We start from the raw sequence: 18433 nt of genomic DNA on the forward strand, positions 1-18433 counted from the left end.
AAAAAAATATATATATATTTATGTATATATGTTAAGGTTTTATATATATGTTCTGTTATATATGTGTGTGAGTATGTGTATGTGTATGTGTATGTAACCCATCCAAGTTTTTTGGGGCTTTTTTGCCTAGGAAGTCATTAACACCCAGACCTAGAGAAAATCTATTTAAACTCATCTGTTCTAGCAAAAATCTTAAATAGCAGCCTTCATTTACTAAGAAATTCTCACCCGAGTCAGGATATTCAATATGATTGTATGTTAAGCTGGAAAGGAAGCAAAGCAATGTTAAGATTTCCTGAAAGCTTTTCTACTAAATAAATGGGATGTGCATCCTGGAGCCACCAACCACTAAATCTCAACTGTTCCATGCATGGGTGGGTTGCGGGGAGGCACAAAACACTTAATGAGTGACCGTCTCTGCTAGTTTCCATTTGGCCCTGTAGGAGGTTACTAAAATTAATGAAAAGAAAGGTATGGAATTATTTTGAAACATTTCCTATGTAAGTGATAGAAGTTAAACATTAATAAATAACTCAGAATAAAAAGTTTAGAAAAAAATCAAATTATGAGTTTCATAGTAACAAGATTTAATGTAAGTGTTCACGCTATAAGAGACCAGCACCTAGAAGTGACCTATGGTCCCAGTGTCACCTCTAGATGCTGGTGACCCTAGAGGCGAGACTGGGACCATAAGTCACATGAAAATGCTCAGAGACCCTTTGTGTGGGTTCAGTTTCCAGTATGTTTCCCAGTGCTCTCTCTGCTGACAACTTCCTTTCCTTGGACCTGGAAGAGGAGAGGAAAGATATTAGAAACCTTGCCTCTTACTGAAAGAAAAGGAAGTACAGGAACATGAGCACTGCATGCCAGCATGAATCTAGGAATATTTGGCAAGTGCCTAGTGTAATTCCAGCACTAAATAAAAAATTCAATTATTTTAAGTGAAGTTTAACAAAAAGTAAATTGGAACATATTGTACGCATCTCAAAAACACCAGCTTCTCATGCTACGAAAGCATTTGAGAACTGAATGGATTTGTATAATGGGCTTTTTATAGAAGGTTTACAACTACCAGCTCCCAGGGGGGAAAATGTTTTCATTAAAAATGCATATTCAGCCTCATGGCCTTGACAGTGATGACACGAGTCTATAGACTTACTTGTCTCTCCCACTAAACATGGGCAAAGACTGGGCAATGTTCACTGCTGGACCTTTCAAAGCACCTGCTTGGAACAGGCATGAATAATGATAACCATTATTTATTTGTTAGACAAATAGTTCCCAAGCACCTACTGCAGGCACCATTTTGAGGGCAGAGCAATGAACAAGACTACCATGGTCTCTGAGTAGGACAGACAGTCAAGAAATAAGCAAGATAAATAAGATAATTTCAAAGAATAATAAATGCCATGAAGAAAGAAAACAAGGTAATAGTAATCTCTTAAGCACTTAATATTTTTCAGCCACTATACTAAGAATTTTACCTATATTATCATCTTTTAACTTTATAATAACTCTATAAATTAGGTGCTATTTTTGTTATTTTATAGATGAGAAAAACTGAAGCTAGTAAGATAAATCAACTGCCCAATACCACAGAGCAAGTAAGGAGTGCAAAACTGGAATAAAATTCAAGTTTCTGACTCCTAAGCCTATGTTCTTCACCATTATACTATATGCCTTAAACCTGAATCTCATGGCTAAAAAAAAAAAAGACGGGAAAAATTGCTTTTCCCATAATGTATCCTAAAATTCTGAAAAGAAAAAGTCTGTTTGACATCTATGACAAAATCTTTGGAAATAAATGAAATTTTTCAAGCTTTATATCTGATCAACCCCTCTCTACACTGTGGAAGAACTGGTTGCACTAACAAAGGCAGCTCCGTTCTGCTGGTTATTGGTATGTCATGTTTTACATATGAAAATGTTACTCCAGGTGACATAAAGAATGGATTTAAGGTTTCTATTCCCATGGTGGTACTATACTTAATTCACCCATGCCTCTCTCATTTGCTATCCCTGACCCTTCGGGAAAAGCTGATCAAGGTCAGGGATTTGGCCAGAGCCCATTCAATACACAGAAACACTCCAAACACAGACACAGCAATGACCTTTATGGCCCATGATCTAAGTGATCACCTAAGATCCTGGCCAACATTCAGTTTTATTTGGGTACAGCCCTCCAAAATATCCTCTATAACTCTGCGTTATAGAACCTTTTATCTCCCAGTGGTCTATCAATTTTAATTATATAAATGTATTTGCACACTGATTTGTTTAATGTTATTCTTTCCCACTAGACATTCAGCATGAAGAAGGCAGGTTTGTCCACCATTATACACACAGCACCTTGTACAGTACGTAGTACACATTAAAGAGCCGACAAATATTGCTTGAGTAGACAAATGAATAACAGCACTGATGCTCAAGTGAACTGCTCACAACTGTGTGAAGGGAGGAGCCCTTGGGAAATACAGTTTCCAGGGAAAATCACTTGAGGTAGTAGTGAAAAGGAGGGCTAAGAAGGATTCCCAAAAAAGGGTTCCTTTAAAGGTGATATTAACAAATCAAGGAAGGTGATATTGTACACTTGGAAAGAACTTGCAAGTCAGAAAGGGGTAGATTTTAATTCTAGCTCTGCTACTTACTGATTGAATGTTTCTGAGCCACAATTTTCTAATCTGTAAACACAGGGGTAAAAATAAGTGAACTAAATGAGATAGAGCCTGTGAAAACACATGGCAAGCAAACATGGGAAGAAGAAATAAGTTCAAAGACCTACTGAATTATTCTCTTCTTTGCAACATAAGCAAGCAAATTTAAGTCAGCTAATCTTAAAGCATAGTGTTTACAAATGGCTCCAACCTTTAAAAACCCCGAATGTCCTCCACTGGGAGAATTCATTCGAAATTAAGGGAGTAATTCAGACTATCACTCAGTGCTTTCCACAGTGTGACCCGAGTGCCATCAGCTTGGCAAAGGTTTCTGGAGACCTAGTTAACCCCTACTCTGGTTCTTGTTGGCATTCTGCTTACTTCTTTTTTTTTTTTTTTTTCTTTTAGACAGGGTCTCACTTTGTTACCCAGGCTGGAGTGCAGTGGCACAATCTCAGCTCACTGCAACCTCCGCCTCCCAGGCTTAAGTTATCCTCCCGCCTCGGCCTCCCTACGGCTACAGGCATGCACCACCATGCCCAGCTAACTTTTGTATTTTTAGTAGAGACAGGGTTTCGCCTTGTTGGCCAGGATGGTCTCGAACTCCTGGCCTCAAGTGAACTGCCCACCTCAGCCTCCCAAAGTGTTGGGATTACAGGCGTGAGCCACTGCACTCAGCACATTCTGCTTAATTCTGGTAACAGAGTACATACCGCAGAAAGAGAGAATGTTCAAGAAATGGCCCAAAAGGGAGTTATTGTGACAGCATCTGAAGAAAACTCTAGATATTTGTGCAAACATTTCATGGTTCTCACTGAAGGTCACTAGCTAAAGTAGGTTTCTACCTACATTTGAGGTTGGGCATATTCAGTAGTATCTAACACCCTTATGTTTAAATGGTATGGTGGAGAGAACAGATGATTTTTTTTTTTTCCTCAGACCAAGTCCTACTGTGTTGCCCAGGCTGGTGCAATCTCAGCTCACTGCAACTTCCGCCTCCCAGGTTCAAGCGATTCTCCTGCCTCAGCCTCCCAAGTAGATAGGACTACAGATGACTGCCACCATACCAGCTAATTTTTATATTTTTAGTAGAGATGGGGTTTCACCATGTTGGCCAGAACCCCTGCTGGTCTCGAACCCCTGACCTCAGGCGATACACCTGCCTTGACCTCCCAAAGTGCTGGGATTACAGATGTGAGCCACCGTGCCCGGCCAGATTTTTAACTGAGTGAGTGTATGTTTGAAGTTAGATAAAAGAAAATCTCAAAGCCCCAACACAAACTGCTGGCCCACAATTCAACAACTTCTTCTTGGGTTAAAAGTAGGCCAATGTGGTCTACAGTGAACTCTGAGCCATGTTGAAAAGCACAGGAAACAGTGGTCCTTGGGAAATGGTCACCCCAAGTAAGGGGTAAAGCAAACACATGGAATTAGCTATACGTGAACTCAAACCACTGTCTATTGGTCAATCACAAAAGGCTCATATTATAGCAGAATAAAAAACTGTCAAAAGATAAAAAAGAAATCCCAGAAAGCGAACAGTTCCATATGAGAAAAGCCACATTATTAGAAGTCTTATGGGAAATCAAAGCTTGACATCAAATAAGCTTCTCTGGTGGGAAATAAATACTGCAGTATCTGTCTTCAATCCATTCTCAACTGATTATTGTATGATTAGCACATGCTGTAATAGCTTCTCAGTGTTAATTTCACAACAGATAAGCAAACTACTATTAAAAAACCAAAAGAAATTATTTTTAAAATTATGTCAGAGACCCATAAACAAGTCTACCACAATCTACTGACAAAATAATATTTCAAATGCTCATCTTCAGAATAGGCAAGTTTATACAACGTAATTGCTTCCTCTTAATTATAGACATTAAAAGTCTCAACAACCAATTTAAGAACCCACTGTTTCACAGAATGCGCATTTTGGTTAAATTTAATTAAGACTGAAGCCTGGTCCAAGATCTAAGTGTGAGTAGGAAATGAAGCAAGGAAGAAATTCATGTTGAGGTTTGTACTTATTTGAACAAATCCAAATTTCTGCAGAATAATCTAAATAAATGAGATTTATTTATCTGAACTTCTATATCCTGTTTCATCTGCAGAACATGTTAGAACTTCATCTAATACCATCTCAGGCAGGTATCTACTTGTTTCAGAAATGCAAACCTTAATATTTTATCTTGTGCAGCAAAATATTAAGTACTGAGGGGTGGATCCAGGTCTTATGGATATGTAATTTGAAGTCATATGTAATCTGAGGGATCCTCTCAAAGAAAAATAATACAAAATCATGAATATAAAATTATGCAGAGGGCACTCCAAGTGAGTGCCCCTTGAGGTTAAGTACCAGTGGCTTCATAGTAAATCCACCACTAAACTATCTCAAGGCATGAACCAAGTCTCATATTTCTGAATTCCATCCGTATGGTGTCTTGCAGAAGCTGGGTATTGTGTAGGCATTGAGTACTTGTCAATTCCATTCATTTCAGAAGCAAGCAAAGGATCTGTTTATGAGATTAAATTCAAGGTCAAGCCTTGGACCATCCAAATGGTACAAAATAAATCCTAACTCTCCATTCAGTTATACCTTACATGACAGCTTGAATTAAAGGCAGTTTGATTCATGTTCATTGTTAGTCAGTCATCCAGTTAGTGTTTTAAAAAGCAAAAATATCTATCCTCTATAATAGAACAAAGAAAAGATTTTAAAAATATCAAAAGCTGGATGTACATGAGTCATAGACTAAACACTCCAGTTCCTGTGTGTATATGTCCTCTATTTAGGATGAACAGCTGGAATTTACGTGCACTCCTTTATTGACTGTGGACATCTGTGGCCTATTATCAATAGTCACCCCATAAATAGAAGAGGTTACCAATTCCAAAGTAAACTTGTAGGAGTTTTTTAATGTTTTGAACAGTCTATTCATACTGCCTGCCAACAGCATACTGCATTTTTTTTATAAACATGAAATACCAAAAAGATAAAATTCATACAATTTTTCAATTTCTATGTACAGGTATGATTTATTACATAAGCAAACAAACTATAAAAGAAATACCTCACCAATCCAAGTTTATATTCCAGGCTTATTTTGTCAAGCACTGCTATGCAAAAAACTACAGAACTTCCTATCTGTGCTGCAGCTCAAAGTATCATAACCAGATCAATGTATGACAAAGAACAGACATTTTGTGAGTGTTCTTGAAGATTAACATATTAATAACCATTGATCCAAATAATCTTACTCTATACGCATCTATGAGAAAACTACGTTGAGGGAAAACCCACTATTGTCAATAACCTTACTTATACTGGAATATAACTTTATTATTAAAGGTATTTCTTAAGACTAATAGATATGACTACACAAAAATGTTAATGTTTTTATAAAAAATTTTAATAAATAACTTTTAAAACGAATGAAAAAATTAGGAAAAATATTTCTAACATATGATAAGCAACAAACTGATTTCCTTAATATGCAGAGTTATAATTAGATGATCAATAATTAGATGAAAAGAGTCCAAAAGAAAAATAGGCAAAAGGATATGAAAAGACAGAGTTCAGAGAAAATACAAACAGCCAATAAGAATTTTAAAAGACACTAAACCTCACTCATAAATGTAAGAAGTATAAATTCAAAAACAACCACTATCATTTGTCAGTGGTCAGGTCATGGTAAAGATAGTTTCAAAGGTACAGAGAAAATATCCACAGTTGGCAAGTGTGTGGGGAAAATGAGGAAATAGGCACTCCCGTTTTCTGTGGAAAGGAATGTCATTGGTGCAATCTGGCAGTTATCTTTCAAATCTTTAAATGCTGATATATTTTGACCCATTAGTGACTCTTCTATGAAATTATCCTATAGAATTCTCAAGCAACTATTCAGAAGATATGTATTCAAAAACGCTTCTTGCAGTACTGTTTACAAAGTTTAAAAAACAAACTTGCCGGGTGCGGTGGCTCACGTGTCTAATCCCAGCACTTTGGGAGGCTGAGGCAGGCAGATCACAAGGTCAAGAGATCAAGATCATCCTGGTCAACATGGTGAAGCCTCATCTCTACTGAAAATACAAAAATTAGCCGGGCGTGGTGGCACATGCCTGTAATCCCAGCTACTTGGGAGACTGAGGCAGGAGAATCGCTTGAACCCGAGAGGCGGAGGTTGCAGTGAGCTGACATCACGCCACTGCACTCCAGCCTGGAGACAGAGCAAGACTCCGTTTCAAAAAATAAAAAATAAAAAACTGGAGAGAACTTAAATGTCTATCCATATAATAACCCATTCAATAAATATTATAAAGCTATTGAAAAGATTTTGATAGATTCATCTGTAGGTGCTGATTTTGAAATAAGGATTACATTTTTTGAGCTTTCAATATGCCAGCCACTGTTCTAAGCCTTTTATGTATACTAATTCACTTAACGAGTAAAAAATCTCCAAGATATACAGATAAGTAAAAATCGAAAATTGGCCAGGCATGGTGGCATATATCTGTCATCCTAGCAACTCAGGAGGCTGAGGCTGACCTCTTGAGCCCCAGAGTTGGAGGATGCAGTGAGCTATGATTATGCCACTGCACTCCAGCATGGACAACAGAACAAGACCCTGTTTGTAAAAATAGAAAAGAAATTAATTTTAAAAAATGAAAATTGCAGAACAGACTGTGTACTGTGATTCTATCTGTATCACAGATAAGTATATTATGTCATATGATAAATATATAAACATATCATATATATGACATACAGTACATAAATGCATGTATATATACATACATACTTCCTATACACCCAAAAGTGTGGGAAAAATACAAAAGGAATGGTTTACAGTGATTTCCTGGGAGGAATGGGATTGGAGCTTGAGGAAAAAAGTATTTTACTTTTAATTTTTACAATTATCTGGACTGATGGAACTTTTCACCATATACATGGATTACCTCTATTTTTAAAATGTTAATATGTGTTACTTGCCTAGTAGATGGTCTATTTAATTTTCTTCTTACTACTAACATTTTTAAATCTAATAAATATTATTTGGGGAAAAGGTAGCAATATGAATAAACTTTTAATATTTTGCATACTCTTCCACAGTGTAAGAACTTTTAGCATGAGCACAAATTACTTTCAAAACAAAAAAATTTAGTTAACAAACATCAATACTCAACAAGCCCAACAAAAAGCCGTATCTCATTTCCTTCCTTATGCAGGAAACCTCAGAATATAAGGATTTAGATGAGGATTCTCCTGATTCTAAAACAATTGTTTGGCTGACAGTTTTCTTCCTCCCACTATCAAGTTGATTTAATGATATTTTCTGAAAGACCAAGTTTAATTCTAAATAAAACAGAAATAATGAGAAAAATCTAAAGATTAACAGTGTGTAAATTTCAATGTATACTGCTCTGCTACATGTAATATGTAGCTTAACAATACGGATCAAGGATGATATTTATGTGCATATCTGTAAAACGGCCAATACATGCTGACTGTTGATAGTTATCACCAGCATCGCATCATCATCGCCACCATTCCTAAGCTGCTTCCTGTGGGTCTAAGAATGCGCTCCTCACTGCACACATATGAGCACATTTCATCCCCACAACATCCCAGCAAAATTCTTGGTCAACTGATTATTTACTGAATAATATAAAATTATAAAAATATGGAGAAATTTAGGGTGGCAAATAGTGAATGAAATCCATAAAGTAACTGAATCTAGATTTACAGTATTTACTCTCAACTCTTTCATAAATCTTTTAGGAGACATTTTTCCCCAGCAACAGACCAAAAGTGGCTCCTGAATGATCTTCTTGCCATTTGTGCCAAAGGTCATCCCTTCCCGTTAATCTTTCCTCACATATCTCTCTCTGCATACCAAGTGCAGGTGATTCAGAACCTCGTGCTCCACTCCATAAACAGTCTACATTTCTTTCACCTCACAAGCTCCTTTACATTCTTACCTGTCCAGCAGCAGTTCCAGCACTTCTTTAGTGGAGGCAAAGCCTCTGTACGTTGACAGAAAGATGCTGATATAGGTAAAGTCATTGTCCCCAAAAGCTGTCAGCAGGTTCTCCACAAGCTTCTCCAAGGTGCCAGCTTTTATAGTCCTGATCTTACAGGTCTCATATTGACTGACTGTGTGTCCTGGAGGCAGCTGGTCCCCTTCAACCTGTATAATAAATTAACAATTACCATAAGGAGGAATGACTCCCTAAAGTAAAACTGGAAGCATTGAAATAGTTGAAGGCCATAGCCTGTTACGTTTCTCCTTATTCTTATGTATTTATCCCCTTTGTTACCCAGGCTGGAGAGCAGTGGTGTGATCACAGCTGACTGCAGCTTGGAGCTCCTGGGCTCAAGTGATCCTCCTGTCTCAGCCTCCCAAGTAGCTGGGACTACAGCTCAGGCAACCACACTCTGCTAATTTTTGTACTTTTGTTTTTGGTAAAGATGGGGGTCTCGCTATGTTATCCAGACTGGTCTCAAACTCCTGGGTTCAAGCAACCCTCTCATGTCGGCCTCCCAAAGTGCTGGGATTATAGGTGTGAGCCACTGCATGCAGCCTACCCTCACTCTTACTTAATTTCTCTACACGTCACGTAAGGCAATGCTCTCTCCTGTGAGTTTAGTATGGTAGGGTGGCGGTGGTGGAGGCACGTGTGTTTCCTTCCTTCCTTTCTAGAAGTAGAAGTATTACTTCATAATGGTTACATTTGCTTCTACTTACTCCCCTATCAATAACTAGTTTGCTGGCATAATTTTACCAAGGACATTTTTAATGATCCCAGGATCAGGTTTAGCAAGGATTCCCTTTGTTTTGTTCCATGGAAAGTTTTCTAACTCGTTCTTTTTTTTTTTGAGACTCTTGCTCTGTTGCCCAGACTGGAGTGCAAAGGCATGATCTCGGCTCACTGCAACCTCCGCCTCCTGTGGTCAAACAATTCTCCTGCATCAGCCTTCCGAGTAGCTGGGATTGCAGGCACCCGCCACCAAGCCTGACTAATTTTTGCATTTTTTGTAAGGACAGGTTTTCACCATGTTGGCCAGGCTGGTTTCAAACTCCTAACCTCAGGTGATCTGCCCACCTCAGCCTCCAAAAGTGTTGGGATTAGAGGCATGAGCCACTGCGCCTGGCCAAATTCATTCTTTTTTGTTGTTGTTGTTGTTGCTGGGTTTTTTATTCCTTTTATTATTATTATTATTATTATTATTATTATACTTTAAGTTCTGGGATACATATGCAGGTCTGTTACATAGGTATACACGTGCCATGGTGGTTTGTTGCACCCATCTACCCGTCATCTACATTAGGTATTTCTTCTAATGCTATTCCTGCCCTAGTCTTTCACCCCTGCTGACAGGCCCCGATATGTGATGTTCCCCTCCCTGTGTCCATGTGTCCTCATTGTTCGACTCCCACGTATGAGTGAGAACATGTAGTGTTTGGTTTTCTGTTCTTGTGTTAGTTTGCTGAGAATGATGGTTTCCAGCTTCATCCATGTCCCTGCAAAGGACATGAACTCATCCTTTTTTATGGTTGCATAGTATTCCATGGTGTATTCCATGTGCCTCATTTTCTTTATCCAGTCTATCACTGATGGATATTTGGGTTGGTTCCAAGTCTTTGCTATTGTGAACAGTGCCACAGTAAACATATATGTGCATGTGTCTTTATAGTAGAATGATTTATAATCCTTTGGGTATATACCCAGTAATGGGATTGCTGGAACAAATGGTATTTCTGGTTCTAGACCCTTGAGGAATCACCACACCGTCTTCCACAATGGTTGAACTATGAGTGAACAGGCAGCCTACAGAATGGGAAAAAATTTTTGCAAACTCATTCCTAAAGACAGCTCCTATGGTAGGGTGCTGGAGCCGACTCATACTGGTTTTGGAGAATGGATTGTTAAATTTTAAGAATTTGTGTGAGCCAGCTGACATCAAGTTGATAGCTTGAAAAACTGGCCATGGTTGGAGTATATTCTCCGTGGAAATCTATGGAGATGGAACCATGATCTGACTTTCTTCAGTCCACAGAGGGCAATGTGCATTTTGATTCAATATCATCAGCAATCAACAGAGCTGACTGAGAAAATGGTTGTACCAAGCAGCACTGGGTTAAGCTCTGGGGAGTGATGAAAAGGGTGGGTGGGTGTATGACCCTGCCTTCTGGAAACTTGCAAAGTCTAAAAGAAGACATTTACTCATGAGAAGCAGCTAGCACATGAAAATGAAACTGTAAATGAATATTGGTAGATATAATTGTACCTTGGTAGATATAAACCATAATACATAAAAATTCATTGGTAATAAAATCTTTACAGCTTCAGTTTTTAGTATGAGGGAAGAGAATTAAAATGAAGAAAAATATTGGTGTGCCTTACATTCTGCAGTAAATCTGTGCCTAACAAATTATACAGAGATGCAATTTTGAAAGTTTAACTCATCCTTCATAGGCACTAAGGAGACTTCTCTACAGAGAGGAGGTCTATTTCTAAAGCAAGAATAATCCTAAGTGATGCAAACAATCGCCAGGCGGTTTATCTGAATCGTAAGTTGAATTGTTTTATATCAGATTTCCTAAATTGAAATAATCACGTGAAAATTAAAGAAGAGACGCAAATCAGAGAGAAGTGGATCTCTAATGATGATATTGTGCTTACTAAGTAGCATGTTTGCTTTTCCTTCAACTGGCCTGTCAGAAATCAAACTACTGGAAGGAAACTAACAGATGGGATTGCTTTCAGAAAGACCAGAGTGGTGGCAACTGCTTTCAGAAGGGGGTTAGAATAGCTTAATGTCATCATGTCAAACTGCTAACAGGAATTAAAATTAAGACTCCAGCTTATGTGGTAGATGGCTTTATCTCTTTACTTAATTTTTTAAAGTTTTCTAGGGAGAGGGATCTGGTTCAGGCAAAATATCAAACGTTTCTTTAGGCCTCTTAAGACAGTTGACTCAGATCAGGGTCTAATAGCTGTTCTTTATCACTCTCTATGTAGTTTTAGAATAAACCTTGTAGTACCCATCTGTTCCGAAGAAACTCCAATTAACTTTATCAGAAACAATAAGTGAAAAGATATATGGTTTAGAATTCTGTATGTTATTAATTATTTGGTTCACTGTTGCTTTCAGTGTGTGCTGTAAAACACTAGTTCCAAAAAGAAAGTCCTGTGGTCAAGTTTGGGAACTACAGAGTTCAAGAAAGTCAATGACATCTCTTTACTGCAGAATTTCTCATGCACTTTAATATGCCAACATATGTTAGTCAACTCCAAGAGAGGGATATGGTATATGGCATTTCCAAATGGATTTCTCTTTAGTCTCACAGCATCTTGCAGAACTTCAGAATGCACATACTTTGAAAAATTTTGGCTTATTAAATTACTGTAATGCATTTAAAACTTAACTCATATTTACCACTTTTCTTTTAAAAAAGAAAAATCAAAACGTTATAAAATGTAATGTTAATTTTTATTTTCAAATGTGTATTCCTTTGATCTCTTTATTAATACAAAAATGTAAGGATGTTTTTGCGTTTTGTACTTTGTCACTTCAAAAGACCTGGCCAAAATAATTGTCAGCCTGCATGATATTCAAAAGTAGAAGTTAGAAAATATACTTCAGGATGGAAGCGGTGGCTCACGCCTGTAATCCCAGCACTTTGGGAGGCCAAGGTGGGTGAATTACCTGAGGTCAGGAGTTCGAGACCAGCCTGGCCAACATGCTGAAACCCCATCTCTACTAAAAATACAAAATTAGCCAGGTGTAATGGTACGCGCCTGCAGTCCCAGCTACTCAGGAAGCTGAGGCAGGAGAATCACTTGAACCTGGGAGGCGGAGGTTGCAGTGGGCTGGAGATTATGCCACTGCACTCCAGCCTGGGCAACAGAGCAAGACTCCATTTCAAAAGCAAACAAACAAAAAAACCCATGAAAATATACTTCAATGTCAAATATTAACAACAAAAGGAATGGCTTCTCAGTGGCAGGGATAGTAAATTCTGATTTAAATCAAGCTTCCTCGCCTTGTGATAATATCAGTGTTCCCTTACCAAACGATGTTGAAATTTGACGATTCTTATTTTATTTACAATGGAAACTCTAATACTAAATCTTTCTTATCAAAAGTAATGATTATTTAAAAGAACTATTTTTTCACTGAGTATTGATGTGTCCCAAAATTCAAACACAGAGAAAAATGCTTGTCAAAGGATCTGATGAAGTGGGTCCCATTTCCTGCCAGAAAGCAGAGATTTGGCAGAAAGCCAGGGTTCTCCCTTGGAAATGGAATTATGTTTCTCATTAACCCAGCCTCTTCCTTTCAGTGCTTTTTTACTCAGAGAAAAATTTCAATATGCATACGTGATTCCCGTAAGTCCCTTTAACAGTATTTGTTCCTCAGTGTTTGCATCTGTGCATTAGGAAGAACCACATGTGACCTAACAGAAGACTAATAAAATATTTTGAAATTTTATATTTAAAAATAATTTTCAAAGTGAACATCAAAGACAATATCATAAAATAAGTGTAGAACTGCTCTTGTGCCTACAATCATTCTCACACAAAATAACAATGCATGTTATCAGAGAATTGGCTTAATGTCATTTTCTGTAGATCGGCTAAATATCCTAATATCTGCTTATTATGGCAGGGGAAAGATCTGATGACTTCTAATTTGCCAACATTCAAATAGAGTACATTTTTTATGAAACAAAAACTTAATCTGCTTACCACTGAAATTATTTTGAAATGAAATTGTACAGAGGGGAAACACAAAAAAATACTCTGCTATATGGCCTGAGGAGAGAAGCTAAAATGTTAAAAGTTTCATTTTTGCAGGAAAAGATTCAATAGGTCTCTAAGTGTTTTAAGAGACTTTAGGACCTGTTTTTGCTTATATTATCTTAGTAACTTTGAATTAAAGTTTAAGACGAAAGGGGTGGAACCCTTGTCAGACAAGTGCTTAATAACCCAGACTTAGAAAGCAAGACACGGAGGCCTGAGCCTGCCCTGTGGGTTAGCACGCTAACAGGAAACAGTTCAGTCTGGATTTAATCATAGACCGTCGCTTTACTGACAAGATCATGGTACTGAGACCACAAAAATGTTTCATGTTGTTTTTTTGGTTGATCTTTGTGCCTTTAGAATCCAGCTTTTTCTAAGAGAACATGTCTGAGTCCTATGGGGTAAATATCTAAAATTGTGCCCAAGTGTCCTACCAGGTAATTTCCATAATTATCAATTTTGACATGAGACAGAAAGGAAAAAGGGCATGAGAGAGATGAAAGATGCCATATTTCAATTCCGTTTCCAGTCATGGAGAAACAAACTCTTTCACCTTTTAAAACATAAACTGTTAACCAGTTGGGTGTTTCTAATTTGAAAAAAAAAAAAAAAATCCCTTCAATCAAAATAGTACTTCAGTCATCTGATAGTTTAACAGGGAACGTGTTAAGTAAACAGCCTCATTAGAATGGAGACAGTATGGAGTCCTCCACACCATGATCACTCTTCAGTGGATCAGTTCTCAGGCATCTTGGCCTGAGCAGCAAAGTAAATAGTGAGTACTATTCTAGCTGCTAACTCCCTCCAAAAATCTAAAACCCATACCCAATCCCTACATTCATCCCCAAACACCAAAAGTAAGTTTTATACTTCCTTTTCAAATGCCCGACAACCACTCTCCGGCAACAACAAACCACCACAATATAGGCTGAGGATATTTTATCTCAAATTCTTGGGACTGAAAGTGGTTTGGATTTCAGATTTTTTCAGATTTTGAAATATTCCCATTATACTTACCATTCAAGCATCCCCATTCTGAAAATCCAAAATGCAAAACACTGCAATGAGCATGGATGTTGGAGTACTTTGAATGTAGGTTTTAAGATTAAGGATACTCAACCTGTACAGGAAAATCCACAAGCTGACTCACAAACAATCTCTGCTCATCTCTCCAAATTACTCAAATGCATATATTTCTTCACCATGCATCATTCTCTCAGCAGAAATCATGTTTGTAATGACATGCAGCAGAACATGACAAGGCCAGTACACCTGAGTACTACAGTGACTATTTACACACAGGACACTCAGAGATGTTAAGGTAAAGTCTAGAAAATACTTTAGGGCCCATGATGTCAAGCTCAACACAAGCTTCTGCTTTGCGTGAACTTTTATTAGGTTGGTACACCAGTGATTATGGTTTTTGCCATTAAAAGTAGTGGCAAACTTAATAAAACTTAAACCAAAACTTGTCACAATCACCTTTGTGCTAACCTAATAATTTGCACGTGAACTCACTTTTTTGCTAGGTTAGGGTTGACAGATAAATTACAGGATGCCCAGTGAAATTTTAATTTCAGAGAAATAATGAATAATTACATACTATGTAGTATAAGTATGTCCCATTCCATGTTTGGGATCTATGCATACTAAAAAAACTACTTGTTATTTATCTGAATTTGAAATGTAATTGTGTATCCTGTATTTTTATACTACTAGCACATACACAGAGGCTGTCTTTTCCATTTATTCATCTACATATTCAGCCACAGTTAACAGTATTATGTGCCAGGCACTGTGCAAGTTACTAGACATATAAAGGTATATAGCATGCGGTTCTGGCAACCAAGTTACTCAGTCTGGTGAAGGAAACAGACACAAAGAAACCACTACAATAAAATGTGAGTAAAATGATGGAGAGAGAGGCAAGACATGGAGGAAGCACCAAGAGGAGCCCAGTGTAAAGGAGGTATCAGAAAAGGCTTCCTAAGTAGGTTCTGCCTGTACTGGGTTGTTTTGTTTTGTTTTGTTTGTTTGTTAGAGATGCAGTCCAGCTCTACTGCCCAGGCCGCAGTACAGTGGTGCAATCAGGGTTCAATGCAGCCTCAACCTCCCAGGCTTAAGCAGTCCTCCCACCTCAGCCTCCCAAGTAGCTGGGACTACAGGTACGCACCACTCCAGCTAATTTTTTTTTTTTTTTTTTTTTTTTTTTTTTTTGTAGAGACAAGGTCTCACTATGTTGCCCAAGCTGGTCTCAAAACTCCTGGACTCAAGCGATTCTCCTGTCTTGGCCTCTCAAAGTGCTAGCATCATAGGCCTGAGCCACCATACTTGGCCTGCACTAGGTTTCACATAATGAATAAGAGTTAACTATGTTGGGGAGGGCACAGGAGGCAGAGAAACAGGCATTAACAAAGTCATGAAAATGATACCCCAAAGTATGGAATTTTGACATGCTGAGGACTTTGAACTAAAGGAATTGGAAGGCCTCAGAAGCAGCCTCAGAAGCAAATTCTCTCTCTGACCTTTTCCTGCCCTACTGTCTCCTGCACTTCTTTCTCCCTGAAGTGAATCATAGAAACCAGGATTCCTCCTTCCCCAAGGTGAGTCATAGAAACTAGAACCCCCGGCCGGGCGCGGTGGCTCAAGCCTGTAATCCCAGTACTTTGGGAGGCCGAGACGGGCGGATCACGAGGTCAGGAGATCGAGACCATCCTGGCTAACACGGTGAAACCCCGTCTCTACTAAAAATACAAAAAACTAGCCGGGCGAAGTGGCGGCGCCTGTAGTCCCAGCTACTCGGGAGGCTGAGGCAGGAGAATGGCGTGAACCCGGGAGGCGGAGCTTGCAGTGAGCTGAGATCCGGCCACTGCACTCCAGCCTGGGCGACAGAGCCAGACTCCGTCTCAAAAAAAAAAAAAAAAAAAAAAAAAAGAAAGAAACTAGAACCCCCTCTAACCCTAAAGCAAGGCTTAAAGCCTGGAAATAGTGCTCTAACCTCCCTCACCTTTTTGTTTAGAAGCTGGCCATAAATTCTCTGACCTACCTTGTCTGATAGATCGTAAGACCCCTGTTCAAGAGGGGTCCTGGCCCACACCCAGGGGGAAAGAATGCTACACAGAGCGGCCAGGAAGAATCTGAAAAGACAGGCCTTGCTGGGTTCCCCCTTAGTCTACTACCATTAGATCATACTCTTTTCATCCAATCACATTTCCACATGGCTGTCCATTCTTCATTGACTCTTAAGCATAAAAATGGAAAGTTTCCCCTGGGTCTTTGGGCCATTATTTCTGAAGGCTCCCATGTCACATAAAACTTTGATTAAAGAAATCTGTTATGCTTTTCTCTTGTTAACCTGTCTTTTGTTATAAGAGTTACCGATGACCCTTATGACGGGTGAGGAAAGGCATACCTTTCCACCACTACAGGGGGAAAATGTGTGGTTGTATAAGCAATATGACAGAGGAAAGGAATGCTTTGGCTGGAGAGCAGCAGGAGACTACCTGATTATGGAGGACTTTGGCTGCATGCTAAGGAGCTGAGACTCCATGTCCTGTTGAAATGGGAGACCAATGATGAGGTTTTAAGCAGGGTCAAGGAAATCAATGTAGAGGACAGACTTGATGAGGACAGTTTTAAAGTTGGAAAAACCAGTACAAAAGTTGTGGATACTCCAGATAAGCAACTGCAAGGGCTTTAACTAGTACAATGATAATAGGAATGGAGAAGGTAGCAGATGGGAGGGACACATTTACCCTCCCATCAAATAATCAAAAAGAAGATCATCAAGACTTCTGATCAATTGGATGTAGAGGATAAAATAAAGGAAAATAAAGAATCTGGAAACTTCACCTGATTTCTAGTGTGGATGGCCGGAAAGATAATTTTCTTTCTACATGAAAGAAAATTGAGGGGAGGAAGTCAGATTTTGGTGGGGTAGGTACTGAATTCCATTTTGGAATGTAGAACTTTAGGTACTCTGGGGAACATGCCAATGTTAAGTCCAATAGGCAGTTAGAATCTGAAAGTTGGGAGAAGGGTCTAAGATGGAAATATGCAGAAATTACATCAATTAAAATAGGAAGAGTAGTAGGCTAAGGATGGTATCTGGATGAACACCAAAATTAAGAGGGTTTCAAGAGTAAAGATGGGCAGCACTAGAAGAGGCACTTGCACATGCGGCAAATTCATACGTTGTCTGATCTATGATGGCATTTCTGGGCAGAGAAACCAGAAGTAATCTTCACCATCAGATTTACATATATGCTGACATATGTACCTTCCCTCTAATTATGCAAACATATCAAGGCCCAGTCAGCGGTATGCTGGAGCCAGCTTGAATCCCTTGCATGAGCCAAATGTGCACACTCCTCACCTCTGTGTTCAATGGCATTACGTTGGTAGTGTGAGTTCAGCCGTGGTGACACTATTTATGCCATGAAAATTAGCAATGCTACAAATAAGGGCTTTTATTTTGGAGGGCCAGTTTATTAGCATACCCCTACCCAGAAGTCCCCCTCAGATTATGTCAATGTCAAGAGACACCTTCGCACTGGCTGAAACATTTTCTTTCTGTGTACGTTCCAGTTAAGGTATTTGTGTTGTCACTATGATCTTTATCTGATAGAAGAGGGGAATTATGCATCTGAAGTATGAAGCAAGTAGAAATGTGGAGGCAGGAGACGCAGAAGAGCATGTGTATGACAAACGAATGTGCTCTGAAAAAACTACCAGAGCCCGAAGAGTTGACCTTGCTTGAAGACACTTGTTAGAATGAAGCCACATGGTCAGGCTTCTATGATGAATACCCTTCATCCTCAGGAAGATGTTAAGGGAGCTGGAATAACAAACAATAGCTAGTGTTTTATCACACAGAAATCCCATCCCTCTTTGCCATCCTGTCTCAGTAGGGTTTCCTAGATAGAGTCCAGGAACCCTCCTGAAGGAAACAGGAAGCTATGTTTCTCATC

General features: G+C 38.8%; 1 protein-coding gene across 3 annotated transcripts in view; it reads right to left on the reverse strand.

Moving 5' to 3' along the window:
• Positions 1-18433, reverse strand: part of RGL1 (ral guanine nucleotide dissociation stimulator like 1) — a 287005-nt gene that overhangs the window by 72493 nt on the left and 196079 nt on the right. For all 3 annotated transcript variants that reach the window (XM_007989218.3, XM_007989217.3, XM_007989216.3), the window contains one exon: positions 8634-8842. In XM_007989218.3, the coding sequence (XP_007987409.1) occupies positions 8634-8842 (209 nt within the window). The remainder of the gene's footprint in view (positions 1-8633; positions 8843-18433) is intronic.

This window comes from Chlorocebus sabaeus, chromosome 25 (genome assembly GCF_047675955.1).
Source record: "Chlorocebus sabaeus isolate Y175 chromosome 25, mChlSab1.0.hap1, whole genome shotgun sequence".
NCBI lineage: Eukaryota > Metazoa > Chordata > Mammalia > Primates > Cercopithecidae > Chlorocebus > Chlorocebus sabaeus.